The 12,320-nt window shown below is 34.9% G+C and overlaps 2 protein-coding genes across 2 annotated transcripts; one reads left to right on the top strand and one right to left on the bottom strand.

Moving 5' to 3' along the window:
* The first annotated feature begins 6,863 nt into the window (after positions 1 to 6,863).
* On the top strand, positions 6,864 to 9,809 carry LOC133203616 (uncharacterized). Its single transcript, XM_061339387.1, has 4 exons — positions 6,864 to 7,080; positions 8,607 to 8,727; positions 8,985 to 9,148; positions 9,260 to 9,809. The coding sequence occupies exons 1-4, from the start codon at positions 7,002 to 7,004 to the stop codon at positions 9,457 to 9,459; spliced, it is 564 nt and encodes a 187-aa protein (XP_061195371.1). The 5' UTR covers positions 6,864 to 7,001; the 3' UTR covers positions 9,460 to 9,809.
* Positions 9,810 to 11,014: 1,205 nt separating this feature from the next.
* LOC133203544 (uncharacterized) lies at positions 11,015 to 11,861 on the bottom strand. Its single transcript, XM_061339315.1, has 2 exons — positions 11,633 to 11,861; positions 11,015 to 11,448 (listed from the first exon to the last, which is right to left on the bottom strand). The coding sequence occupies exons 1-2, from the start codon at positions 11,859 to 11,861 to the stop codon at positions 11,069 to 11,071; spliced, it is 609 nt and encodes a 202-aa protein (XP_061195299.1). The 3' UTR covers positions 11,015 to 11,068.
* Positions 11,862 to 12,320: the final 459 nt, after the last annotated feature.

The raw sequence follows: 12,320 nt of genomic DNA, 5'->3' as shown, positions 1-12,320 counted from the left end.
TGATCATCAAAACTTGTCAGTTTATGCATCATTAAACCTTGAAGTGTGTAAATCAAAAAGTAGGTCATCGTGACCTACTTTCTGAATTCTATGGCTAATCATTTTCTAAACATTAAAAGTCATTATTTCAGATACTAAGAGGTTTAGAATCATCAAACCTTTTAAGTGGATGCACCTAGGGGCCTTAAAACAGATTTATCAAAAAGTAGGTCATCATTTCGAGTGAATATACAGGCATTAGAGATTTCTATTTTTGTACTTAATGGTAGCACTAAGCAAGTGGCAAAATACCTTTCACACTAGGCAAGTGTCCGTTGTATTTGTATATTCTGCATTCATTATCATCCTTGTAAGACTAGTGCAAACCAAGTACGATCCCAAGGAGATTGCTCAGGTCTCGCATGGTGCAATAAGCAAGGATATTAATTATAAGCAAGGAAGTTAATTTTGCTTCATACTTCTGTGGATCCTTTAAAGTGTTGTTTTATACTCAGGTGACCGTTAAGGCCCTTGGGCCTCTTGTTCCAATATATATTGTAAATAGATACTCAAAACATTACGATAATTCGCGAAATGTTCACAATTTATAATTTAAAAGTGAAACTATAGTACGAAAGTTATTGCATATGGAAGAGTTCTTTGTAAAAAGAATAATGTATATTTTTCGTGATCGGTCTTTGGAAAATTAAAGACCTTACTCTTAACAGTGCTGTTTTTGGTACAAATTCTCCATTTGTAATTTAACATATTTAAGTGTTGATAATAATCTAAAGAATAAGAATAAATTCGTAAGACAACCCCTTAGAAATAAATTTAAGTTTGGGGGAAGGAGAGGGGTCGTTTTTGACCAGCCAAAACACAGGAAACAAAACAAAAAAAGGCCATCGGACGTTCTTTATAAAGGGGCATGGGCTGTAAATTTGTTTTTGTATGGTATATTTTGGCAAAATTATAAGAGGGCCACGGCCTATCCCCCACCCCACCCCCTCTCGGTTCCTACTTGCCTGGTGAAATATATTTATCCAAATGTATATAATTCTTAAATGAATAAATCATAACTGTGAACGTCAATTCAATATTATCTGTTTTAATGCTGTTGAATTTAGAGCCGGTTTCGTGATCAGAATTCAACGATGCGGCTCAATTTTCAACGGGCTGGGGTCTGAATTCCACACCATTGGTCTCAATATTCAACGTTGAAATATTGACCACCCGGGGTCAGTTTTTCAACCCGGGTTAAAATTCTTCGTTACACCGGCAAAATTCACCGCCTATACTATAAAATATTCTTAGACATTTTACAAAAAGCATAAAATACTGAAGATTATCGATAAAACATACGAATCATTTTTACCTGAAATGAGAGTGAGAAAGACACCCAATCTTAAACTCCAGCACATAGTGTCCATGGTCAATACAATACTGGGGGTTTATTTCGGTACTTACACATCACGACTGCCTGATCTTTTTTTTTTAATTTGGGATTTAATTAGGACAATAAGGAACAAACAATATGAACTTATCTACAGACTGTGATTTTGTAAAGAATGTACTGATCAAAGACACGCTTCGTTTGACAAGCTGGCAAGAGTTTGTTAATTTTGACAGTATCTTTCTGACCATTGATACACTATTTTTTTTTTTTATAGGTGGATCTAATTTTCATTGTGTCGCCTGCAAACACAGTGAAACTAATTGACATGTCTTCAGTTTAGACTATCTGCATGTCTGGCCGAATCAACTTTTTTAAAACGAAATAGGCGGTGATATGATATTGAAAATGTATGCCTTTTCGTAGTACTAGGTTATTGACCTCGTGACCTTAAAGTTGATCTTTGGGGTAATTTTTAATATGTTTCAGTCTGTATACTAGTATCGATTACAACCGAGAGTATAGAGCAATAATATTTTGATAGGAGCATGCTTGTCCCAAAAACTTGTGTGGTCAAGGTCATAATCATTATTATTCTTGTCTTGAACCTGACCTTTGACCTATTTTTTTCAGAAATGTTTCTACTTATTGTTAGATTACAAAAAATTATGGCAAAGTTTGATATCTAGTATGTGTATTGCATGCTAATAAACCATCCATGGTACTGGGCTTACAGACTTTCCGATATTGAACTTGATATTTGATTTAACTTTTTTCAAGAAAAAAGTATTAGTTATAGTTACACTATAGATATTAATTGGTTAGCAGTAAATACACTCACAGTTTTTCATTCACGAGGGGCGGAGCCCCGAGTGAATAAAAACTGTGAGTGTATTTACTGCTAACCAATTAATATCTATTGTGTAAGTTACTTGTACCAGAGGACCAATGAGAGAAAAGCATGTTGATAATTAGCGCCGCCTACTACGAGGTGTCAAGCCACGGTCCGGAGTCTGTATAAATAGCTGTCTCCATCTGCAAGGATCATAGTTAGCTGCGTCACTGCTACTGCGAATTGTTGATAAACAAATTCGGAATTGATACGTGTGAAGATATTGTTCCCTTGGAATGTTGAAGACGCAGAAAACATGATTTTTGTCAGGTACAGGGTAGCGATTGTAGGCTTTTATATTTAATCCGTGAACTCTGACAGAAAATTCTAGATCGGTTTTTTTTTTTTTTTTTTTTTTTTTTTTTTTTTTTTTTTTTTGAAAAAAGGGGGATGGGTATGGGAAACATCGCCATTGAACTTTCTCTAAATGGCAATCGGCGTACAGAAAAAAAAATGAAATGATTTGTGACATTTTAATGAAAGTTTGAAATGGTATTGGAATTAAAAAAAAAACGCGGGGTGACTTCTGATGTGATATTGCTATTTGTATTTGGAGACGGGAAAGAGAATGACGAGAACTCGAGATAGGACGTATCATTTACTGATTAAGGATACGCGGAGAAAACATACAGAAACATTAAAGAAACGAACATCGACAAGCTAATGTTAGTATTTTTTAAATTACAAATGTTGACTTAATTTATTCATCAGCCAGCTCTGGAAATTGACATCATTTATTCATCAGTCAAGGTCTTGTCACAGTATGGCTTGATGCCAAAAGGTGGGCGTGACTTAAAACAACTGTGATTCTTCTGGCAAATACACCACAGCAACATCAAAGCAAAATCTAAATTTACCGCCAGTCCTATGGTACAAATAGCAATATCACATCAGAAGTCCCCGCGTTTTTTTTTTTAATTCCAATACCATTTCAAACTTTCATGAAAATGTCACAAATCATTTCATTTTTTTCTGTACGCCAATTGCCATATAGAGAAAGTTCAATGGCGATGTTTCCCATACCCATCCCCCTTTTTTCAAAAAAAAAAAACGATCTAGGAAGATAAATTTTCTGTCAGAGTTCACGGATTGAATATAAAAGCCTACAATCGCTACCCTGTACCTGACAAAAATCATGTTTTCTGCGTCTTCAACATTCCAAAGGTACAATATCTTCAAACGTATCGATTCCGAATTTTTTATCGCCAATTCGCAGTAGCAGTGACGCAGCTAACTATGATCCTTGCAGATGGAGACAGCTATTTATACAGACTCCGGACCGTGGCTTGACACCTCGTAGTAGGCGGTGCTAATTATCAACATGCTTTTCTCTCATTGGTCCTCTGGTACAAGTAACTTACTCAATAGATATTAATAGCGAGCGCAGCGAGCGGCGCGAAGCGCCGCTCGTCACTGCGAGCTCTAACGACAACGCCTGGGCGAAGAGAAAATTCGGACTACTGCACATTCATTCAATAGAATTTTTTTCCGCAGTAATTCTGACCCACAATGCATCGCTTCTTGTTCTCGCTGCTAACTTCGTTCACGCGGTGACAACAACTAAAATTTCACAAAAAATAAACTCACTTTAATTAATGGCTATTGCATGCAGATAGTAGATTAAACGTTCTTTGTTAAAATATTTGCACTTTTTAAACTTTGTTTATGGAAATGCAGCTAACATACGACGTCATGTGACGTCACAGTCTAGACGTTCCAAGTGTCTCGTGCGGTTTGAAGAGGCGGATCTTAAAAAGAAGTGAACAATGCGCTCGCCCCAACGGTCGCACCGTCAACATATTACCCCTTTACAACTAGCAAAATATAATAAAAGGAAACTTTTTGGATCAATTACAGAACTTAAACAAACCATTTTGTCAAGGAACATTTTGATGCGCGAGAATAAAAACGTCATTTATCTGTGTACTACGTCATCAGTTTCAGAGAGGGGTGATATGGAAAACCACAGTGTGGTGATCCGGAACGTCGGATCACATCGTCACGTGATTGCGTGAATTCAAAAGTAAAACTGAGTGACAAACAGTTGGGTTTATAATAAATATATATTATTATAACAGTAACTTGATCCGAAGAGCCGTATCACGTCAAGTTGACAGGCGCGGATCATCAGATCAAACGAGACGCGAAGCGTCGAGTTTGATCTGATGATCCGCGCCTGTCAACGAGACGTGATACGGCTCTTCGGATCAAGTTACTGTTAAAATGATAAATTTATTATATACCCCTTTACAACTAGCAAAATATAATAAAAGAAAACTTTTTGGATCAATTAAATAACTTTTATCCATTAAACAAACCATTTTGTCAAGGAAATTTTTGATGCGCCAGAATAAAAACGTCATTTATCTGTGTACTACGTCATCAGTTTCAGAGAGGGGTGATATGGACTCAGAAAACCACAGTGTGGTGATCCGGAACGTCGGATCACACCGTCACGTGATTGCATAAATTCAACAGTAAAACTGGGTGAAAACAGTTAGGTATATAATAAATGCATTTATTAATTATTCTGTTTAAGTATTTAACTTGATATCATATTATTAATCTAAACGCGACATTGAACGACGATTTATAGCGATCTGTATATATTATGCATGGATAAAGATACTGTATATTTGTTTTCTGAGCAATTTGCAAATGTTTTTTGACTCATATTAAGTAGACTAAGTCTTAATATTAAATGGTATTCTAAATACACGTATGTTTTTTTTTTCAGAGAGAGAGAGGGATCAATGCAAATATTCGCTTCTTTATTCTAAAATAATAGCTTCATATAAAAATAAAATGTATTAAGCCATTTTAATTCTGATCCATAGTTAATCATATCGATAAGTGCAAATAGACCAGCTCAGGGTGAAGCGTCGATATCCAAATGTGTGTGTGTGTGTGGGGGGGGGGGGGGATCATTGAAAAGCAAAAAATAAAATTATAAAAAAAATCTCCGAATAAAAAACAATCGGTAAAAATTCAATCTAAAAAAGAGAACCCATCTTTGGGGGGGGGGGGGGGGTATAGATACTGGTATCATGGGAGATTCTAACCTCCTACTACAACAACGAATAAGGGGGAAAGGGGCGGTCCCTATATAAATAATTCTTTGCTAAATGATATAAAATATAAAATAAATATGCTTAGGGGAAAACGGAAGAGGGGATGCCACGAAAATTTTGCAAAAAATAAATTATGATAAAAACATTTTGAAATGATCAAATAAATACATAAAAAGGATCTCTGATAAAAATCACTATTGTATCACTTTTCTTAAATTGTTTCGATAAAAGCCGGCTTAAAATTGAATTGCAATGTGTTTAGAAAATAAATAAAACTAATGCTGACTCTTTCCAAAAGCATTATGATCAATGCTGATGAAAATAAAAATTACATCGACAGTGATATTAGGATAAAGAATATTTATGAAACAGAAGAAACACCAGATTAAACAATAGATTAGGCTGTAAAGAAATAACAAATTTCTGATAAATGTTGATATGGCGACATCTTTTGAGAATAAATCACTGATAGAGGAAAAAGTACTAGTAAAACGTGGTTATGCGTGACATATTCAAATGTTAAGAAAATGTTCAAAAACATCAACCACAAGTCGTAAGACAACAAAGACAATCAAGAAATCTAAATGTTGATAAAGATGAAAAATAATGGCCTAACAATTAGTATGAAAACGAAGTGCGAGGTCGATATGCTTTTTTGTGAAGTCAATATATCTATGGATTGACCGAATGAAAGGGAGACATTTGTTATATTATTTTTTAGACAGATGGACAAGACAAAATTTGAAATTAATAAAAACAAGTTTTCTTAAGTTTTCATACAGAGAAACTGTTTACGTCATTGTGTTACTTTCTTATAATAGAATATTTTAGGGAATGTACTAATTGATATGGCTACATTTGTTTTACTATTTTTTTTTATCAATTAACGAAAAATATATCAATTTGTTTTAACATAAAGTTCATGTAGATCAGTATTCAAGGCATTTACCTTTTTAACAATTATTATAGAGCATCACAATTACAATATTTAGTAACTCTAGTATATCTGGGTTTCCCCCCCCCCCCCCCCCCCAGAATTATCAAGTCATACTAGCTATGTTAAGTCAACACTATTATTGTTTTATAGAAGATTATTTCCATATTTAGAAACATCAGGTCGATATGCATTTCAGAATCTTTAAATAGTAACACAAGTCCATATGCTGTTATATATGTGTGTGTGTTTGTGTGTGTGTGTGTGTGTGTGTGTGTGTGTGTGTGTGTGTGTGTTCTCTCTTCTTTTTTTTTTTACGTATTCCTACCAGTATTCCACTTTTACTGGAAATAGATTTTTTAAAAAATGTTTTGCATTTAAATTGACAATCAATACATGTATAATGATTATAGAAACAATTGGCGCCATTGGAGTATATAATGTATATACATTTGTACATGTATGTACATACTTTAAAAGACTTCCGAGGGCAATGTACTGTGTGACGTGTATCAAAACAGGGTATATTTAATAAGTATACGTCACGCAGCAGCCTGGAATGGGGATTTAAATAACGAACAATGGTTAACTGAAATCAAGACCATTTCGCAATGGATAGGTCAGCGCATAGCAATAGACCAATATCTCCAAAATAAAGGAACGCAGCGTCACGCCGCGGATATTCGCCGGGTAGACATTGTATATCTGTCTGTCCGTCTAACAGTCTGAGTCATGGGGTACTTAGCCCGAGGACTGACCAGTCTAGTTGTAGTCATTATATCAGTGATACTGGGAATTGTGTTGCTTTCAGGTAAGAATGTGTAGGCAAGGTTAAAGGTCAACGATTTTACTTGGCAATATATAAATCGATTTAGAAGCTGCTTGTAAAATGAGAATCTGCAGATCTATAGATTAATGAAATACCTTTTTACCATTAGCAATATTGATTTCTACCCAGCCTGAATATGTCAATATTTTCTTATAATTTGCCCCAAAAGGTCTTAAAAGTATTGTGAATAATCTTACAAAAAAAATTACCATCTTTTTGAAATTTGCTATTTGCTTCAACCTTATATATTTATACAATGCAGTTCATTGAAGAAATGATCATCATTAAATTTTATAACTTATAAACCATACATTTCCAAGCAAGCTAAAATATTCAATTCTTCATAATTTGCCAATGGGGGGGGGGGGGCTAGGTGTGGGGCTTGAGGTCAGAGGTGAAAGAGGAAGGGATCTGGTAGAGCTTTAGCCCTTTTTTCCAACTTTACCGGGTTGAATTTATGATAGAATTTTGAGTGGAGGGGTGTGAAATTAAAAACTTGATCTTCAGAAATTTTAAAGGAATTTCCAGGTTTCTTTGATGAATTGGTTCGAAATGTTCAATTCTAATTATTTTGACAATGACTCGATATCAAAATAATACTGGTATGTATATATACTGCTTTTTATGGATTTACTTAATATTTCTGAAGAAAAGTTAATTAAGAATATATTGTATTTATCAAACAGGGTGTTTCATAATATTGAAATAATTTAGGCCCGTAGAGTGCGAAGGGTGGGAGAGCCAGGGGGCTCCGCCCACACACATCCCACTTTTTTTTAGTTTAGTATTTTGCTAGTAAATTTTCATTTATATGCTAGTTGCCCCCCCCCCCCCACACACACACATTTTGATGCTGTAAGGTCGACCAATGGTAAATTCTAGTATCTAAAATGAAATATACCAAGGAGCAAGAAAAAGGTCTACCCCTTCCCACTCCCCCACGAAACAGGATTTTTCAATTTCGGACAGTTTAAGTCTTTTTTACCTTTTTTTTTTTTTTTTTTTTTTTTTTTTTTTTTTTTTTTTTTTGGAAGGATCCCCACCTTTTGCCCATTTTTGTATTGCTTGTCAGATTTTTTTTTTGGAGGTTAGCCCCCACTTTTAAAACCTTGCTACGAGCCTGTTATTGATGAAATGAATGTATTAAATAAAACTAAGAATCAGAAGTCAGATTTTTTCCCCGTTTGAGAAATACGTATGTTTATGTGGGGGCTGTCGGAGTATCCAACCCTTTCTCCTTTCCTCTCTTCCTTTTTCAATCATTTCAGTTCAACTTAAATAAAAGATGATTTTCCATATACTTGAAATATGATGCAAGAAGACCTAAATGTGGTTTGATATTTGTAGATGTACATGTTATAAAGTGTAACACCAGTATAAAATACATAATCATTTATGTATTTTAAGACATACTGACATCCACTCACTGACAGGTACATGAGCTAAATTTTAACATCTACTTAAATTATTCACAAGTTTGCTAATGTTTTTTTTTTAATTCTTTTTAGCGAACAATGTAGATGCATATCGAAGGGGCGGATCTAGATACTACAGGTCCTACCGGTATTCCTATTACTCACGATATTACTACTACAGATACTACGGCTATAGTACCACTGGAAGCTCATCGTACGTATCATACCAAAGTCATCAAGACTCATCGTACTTATCAAATCATTTTAATTAAAAAATCATCGCACGTATCAAACCAAATTTATCATTTATAACTCTGTCATCGTGTGCGTAACAAACCAAATTATAAACGCCTCGCACGTATCAAAGCAAATTGATCATTTAAAATAACCAGCAGCTAATATTGTCAGACGAAAAGGACAACAATTGACCTCAAAATTGGTGCCGTTACCAGAATTTCTGTTATTTTACAGAGATGCCGGAATAATTGCTGGGGCTGTAGTCGGCAGTCTTTTTGGATTGGTGCTTATTGGTGCCTGTATTCTACTTGTGAGGCATTATTCCCTAAAAAGAAATACTCAACAACGTAAAGTTAAAAAGGAAGCTGCTCATGTTACGTTAAACACGCCCCAGTCAGGTAAACTCTCTCTCTCTCTCTCTCTCGCGTTTACCCTAGCAGATCCAATAACTAATCATACCAGAAGAGATATAAATCGAGAGTTTATATTTCTTTGATATGTATTTTCAGTTATTGAAAAGAGACAGGAATTGTATGAAAGGAAGGGTCCGGAATATTTCCATCAGCAGCCCCCTGCTTATAATAATCTGTACGGACAGCCTCCTCCCCCAGGACCCGGGCAGCCACCCCCAGGAGCCTTCTCATACCAAGCCTCAGCCTACCCCCCTCCGGCTGATCCGGCTTACCCTCCGGGATATGTTCCGAAATAAATCTACACCATTGACTACTTATCTTGATACTCATCTATCAGTATTATTACCTATACCAATCTTCAACGTGGTACTAACGAGATTTTCTACACTTTATACTTAGAGTGGATATGGATAATTCCAGCATTATTTTACAGCATTAATTAGCACCTGATCGTTTTTTTAAGTGCACAGTCTCAATGATGCCGTGTACTGTATTTTTAGGCTAATACTGTCCATCCAATTATTTCCCTGTGAGTGACGGATGCTTACGCTGTACTATCCGTCAGACGATTTTTTTTCTGTGATATATCATACGAGTTTTATGTTTATAAGGAGTAATTTATGTGTTCGCTGCTGTGGAAGAAATTTTCAGGCTATGTATATTTTATTACTTGCATGACGCATTCTATCTTTACTTGCACATGTGTGTAAGATGCAAGGCCGGAATTAAAGGACTTAAAAAGAATCTGATTTTTAGTTATCGAAAGTTATTCAATATAACATGCTTTCAAAACAATGACTAAAAATATACTGAAGACCATTCAAGCTTATTATAATAGCAATATATAATTGTATATAGATAGATAGATAGATAGATAGATAAAATTTATATATATTTAATGCAAGTGTATTGCGTCTCAACACAATATGTTTAGTGTTTAAACGCAAAACATTCATGGCGTTTTAACACAATAATTTACGTAGTAAAAATACCAGACATATATATGAATTGGTACGAATTAATGGACCTCCATAGAATTAAAAGAAGCTTCCTGCATTAGAAAATATGTTCATTAAAAGTCCTTCAAAAGAACTATAAATTAATTCATATTTTCAGTCAAGTGACTTAATTTTGTTCCAATACGTCCCCAGTATATAGGAATAACACTTCCACATTTAAGTAATGAATGATTCCTGTGACTTTTGTAAAACTTGAATCAACATGACTAAATTCAGACAAAACTCACTTCAGAAATACATTCCAAGTATTAAATATTTGTAGATATTTAGTCAGAGGGGGGGTGGGGTGGGGTGGGGGTGTTGTGGTATAATACATGTATTTACAATAAAACATATATAAACAAGGTAAATATGCAGAATACATGCGGAGTGAACATTTGCTCACGGACATGGTGGACAATTTCATTAAATGAATGATTTATTTGTGCAATCTTATTTCACAGAAATACAAAATAACACATCCCATAGAATGAATATATTGTATTTTGGACTTCAAAAAACGTATATCTATTTCTTAAACGTAGGCTATCCTCCTTGACATAATTGCCATTGTACCCTGCCCACTACTGCCATGTCTTGTTAGTATATCTACTGAGTGTATAAATGACAAAATCAATAAGAGACTAACTTATCAAATATTGTATAAAAGGAAACCTCAAGAAAATACTATTAAACAAGTTATGATTATTGTTTTTTTTTTTAAGTTAAAACTTGTTATTTCAATTAGTGTGGAAGGTGTTAAGTTAACTATAAAGTAGGTACTATGCGCGTCTTCGAATTCTTTAACCGTTTCAGGTAGGCCTATTTCGTGATATGAATTTAAGACCCAGTCTCATTTATTTGGCCACATCTCAGTATTTAATGATAACAGGCTACATTTCCTGAATCAATAAGCTGTCCGTGCCATTTGCGGTACACTGTGAGTCCTTGCAAGTCTTTTACTTCCGCAAGATGTTTCAGATTTGTCAAACTTTTTACTAGAATGTTTTGGTAACGATTTGTCGTCTGTCTTCCTATCTGATGACGTCATACTATTTTCTTGACGAGATTGAGCTGCCTTTTCTTTGAGAAGGTTCATCTGTGAGACTACTCTGCTTATTCGCTGTCGATTTTGAAGAAATCCAGACTTGTTTTTATTGTCGGTCTCTTTCACTTCTACGTATTCATACGCCGGCGGGGGCTCCATAAAGGCGCGGTAATGCATTGGATTCGACTCGTACAAAGAAATCTTCTTTTCTAAATTTTTGGACTCTCTTTTCTCTAACACTGCAAAAAATGTGTGAAAACCATATCAATTGCAATATTAAGTCTTTTAAATGATGCAGATCTTTTTTTTTTTGAAAAAAAGTATACATGTATATGATATAGGCACTCCCAAAGCATGTATATTAAAATTAACTACATGTTTTATTCTTAATTCCTATTAAATAAATCACTCCTGTCGTTTTACCTGGTTTTGGAGTGTGCATAACAAGCCTCAACTCCGCCATATGTCTTTTGACGGGAGCCCAGGTATTCTTCCGTTTCTCCCTTTCAACCGAGGATGGTTCAATTTTAACTTTACTGTCTCCCTTTTGACACTGCTGGCATTTGTATTTGCAGTCAGTGACGAGATCTGAAGGTCTCCAGTAGGGACAGCACGACCTCCTCAGAAGAATCACCGTCACGATCAGAATCATGAGGCCTAAAATAACTCCAGTGGCGATATACGCTCCTGTTTGATCCCTATAACAAAAATATACAGCCCTGTCAGTGTTTACCTAATACCAGAATTTAATTGTTGCTATTTGCCAATAAAATTCATGTCGTGTTCCTTTCTGCGTCAGACCAAATATCTAGGCCAGCCGAATCTCCACCGAGATTAAGCCTTAATAAAGACTAAGAAAATCAAACAAACCACTTTTACAAAAACATTATACATTACATTGCCACTTATGCTATAGATTGTTTTCGTATGACGTATCTTCCATCGAGTAATTTCCCTTGGGGGCTATCTTGGAGGTCAAGTAGTGAATTTTCCTCTCTGAGCAACTAATTTTAAAAGTATGGCAGAAATATAAGACCAAAAAACTTTAAAATTCTAAAATTAAGAATTAAAGGAATCTTTTGTTAACATATTCGTAAGGAAAACTGTGTTA

The sequence above is a fragment of the Saccostrea echinata genome, unplaced genomic scaffold (assembly GCF_033153115.1).
Source record: "Saccostrea echinata isolate AGI-Se365-2 ecotype Australia unplaced genomic scaffold, CSIRO_AGI_Sech_v1 ptg000051l, whole genome shotgun sequence".
NCBI classification, from domain to species: domain Eukaryota; kingdom Metazoa; phylum Mollusca; class Bivalvia; order Ostreida; family Ostreidae; genus Saccostrea; species Saccostrea echinata.
Note: the sequence above shows the minus strand (reverse complement) of the source record. Positions and strands in the feature narration are given on the sequence as shown.

Coding starts and splice junctions, on each gene's coding strand:
- LOC133203616 (XM_061339387.1), top strand. CDS start 7,002: ATGGGGTACTTAGCCCGAGGACTGACCAGTCTAGTTGTAGTCATTATA. Junction 7,081..8,606: donor GGGAATTGTGTTGCTTTCAG/GTAAGAATGTGT, acceptor AATTCTTTTTAG/CGAACAATGTAGATGCATAT. Junction 8,728..8,984: donor AGTACCACTGGAAGCTCATC/GTACGTATCATA, acceptor GTTATTTTACAG/AGATGCCGGAATAATTGCTG.
- LOC133203544 (XM_061339315.1), bottom strand. CDS start 11,861: ATGATTCTGATCGTGACGGTGATTCTTCTGAGGAGGTCGTGCTGTCCC. Junction 11,449..11,632: donor TATGCACACTCCAAAACCAG/GTAAAACGACAG, acceptor CATTTTTTGCAG/TGTTAGAGAAAAGAGAGTCC.